This window comes from Eimeria mitis, genomic scaffold, assembly GCF_000499745.2.
Source record: "Eimeria mitis Houghton genomic scaffold, Emh_scaff1334, whole genome shotgun sequence".
NCBI classification, from domain to species: Eukaryota; Apicomplexa; class Conoidasida; order Eucoccidiorida; family Eimeriidae; genus Eimeria; species Eimeria mitis.
This window is the reverse complement of record NW_013568808.1, coordinates 1,525-2,747: the sequence shown is the minus strand read 5'-3', so window position 1 is coordinate 2,747 and position 1,223 is coordinate 1,525. Positions and strand designations below refer to the sequence as shown.

At 47.3% G+C, this 1,223-nt stretch overlaps 1 protein-coding gene across 1 annotated transcript in view; it reads right to left on the bottom strand.

Moving 5' to 3' along the window:
* Positions 1 to 1,130, bottom strand: part of EMH_0034860 (uncharacterized protein) — a gene marked incomplete at both ends in the record, with an annotated part of 1,441 nt that extends 311 nt beyond the window's left edge. Inside the window, 3 exons of the mRNA XM_013494918.1 lie at positions 417 to 523; positions 704 to 864; positions 1,013 to 1,130. Of these exons, the coding sequence (XP_013350372.1) occupies positions 417 to 523; positions 704 to 864; positions 1,013 to 1,130 (386 nt within the window). The remainder of the gene's footprint in view (positions 1 to 416; positions 524 to 703; positions 865 to 1,012) is intronic.
* Positions 1,131 to 1,223: the final 93 nt, after the last annotated feature.

The window sequence follows — 1,223 nt, the reverse complement described above, 5'->3', positions numbered from 1 at the left end:
TGCAGGCTTGAGTTGACAGAAAAGTACAGCATCCTTTGTTAAAGTTTCTGTCGGTGTTTCTTCACCTCCGTCTTCATCTTCAAGTAAATTCGGGCTAGCTGAAGGTTCTACTTTAGTACACCTTCCAATGACACACCCGATTGTAGTGCTGTTAGACCCAAGGAGATATGCCAGACTGGCTGCTGCATCATTCTTCCAGATATTTTTCCAGTCGTCTTTCGTCTTGGGGTACGTTTTGCTTTTGAAAACAAAATGTCAGCAAAGCACAGCAAAGGTGGAATAATGAGAAGTTGGTTTGCAAAGAAGGCGGCGTCGCTGCTTACCTATACGTTTGTCATCAACGGCACCGTTCCTTGCTATTCAAGACACAGATGTGAGACTTGTCTCTAGTGATGGTGAATATGGCGCTTGCTTACTTGAAGACTGTCAATCCTGCGTCAAGGGCCTTCTGCAGTAATTGACGGTAGTCTGGACTGGTCTCCGACTTGGGTTCGTAGTCGAAAGAGTAATGGAAGTTCTCCTTCTATACGCCCAAACGGTACGGAAAAGGACAAAACAGCTTGCTTAGACTCCTGTCTGGGCCAGTTGAATTGCTGTACAGTTTGTGTCGGGCTCTACAGTGGGATTTAGAGCTTCTGTTGCCACAGCACAAGTACCGGTAGCAAAAGCTCAAATTCACTGGTCAAGTAGGTGTTTTGCTCACCGGTTGGGCGGCTATCAATGTAGTACAGTTCTCCGCGGCGGGATCTGGTCCGGCTGTTACTTTTCCCGTCAACTCAGTGACAAGGCTTTCGTCCTTTGTGACCTCACTGATGTGAACTGGGAGCTTTCCATTACGGGCCAAGTTGGCGGACAAGTAGGCGTCTGCGGCGGAGAAACAGGAACAAAGACACACGAGGGAATAAAGCAATGAGGCGGCCAAGGGTCCGCCGCGGCAGAGTACTCGATAGCTTGGCTTCAAACACGAAGGAGAAAAGCATGACCGGTGAAATGGAGCGGAAAACATGCTCACCTTCATCTACCTTCACTACTGTAAACTTATATGTTGGAGTATTCCCCTGTGCCTGGGATTGGAGCACACCGAGTGCGACGAGGCACACTGCTGTTGCCGTCTTGTAGAAAGAAGCCATGGTTGTGAAAGAAGAGAGAGAATTTCAATATCTGTTTTCTTTCAAAAAGAAACGGAAAGAAATATGCACAAAATAAGGAGTTCAGGAATGTAG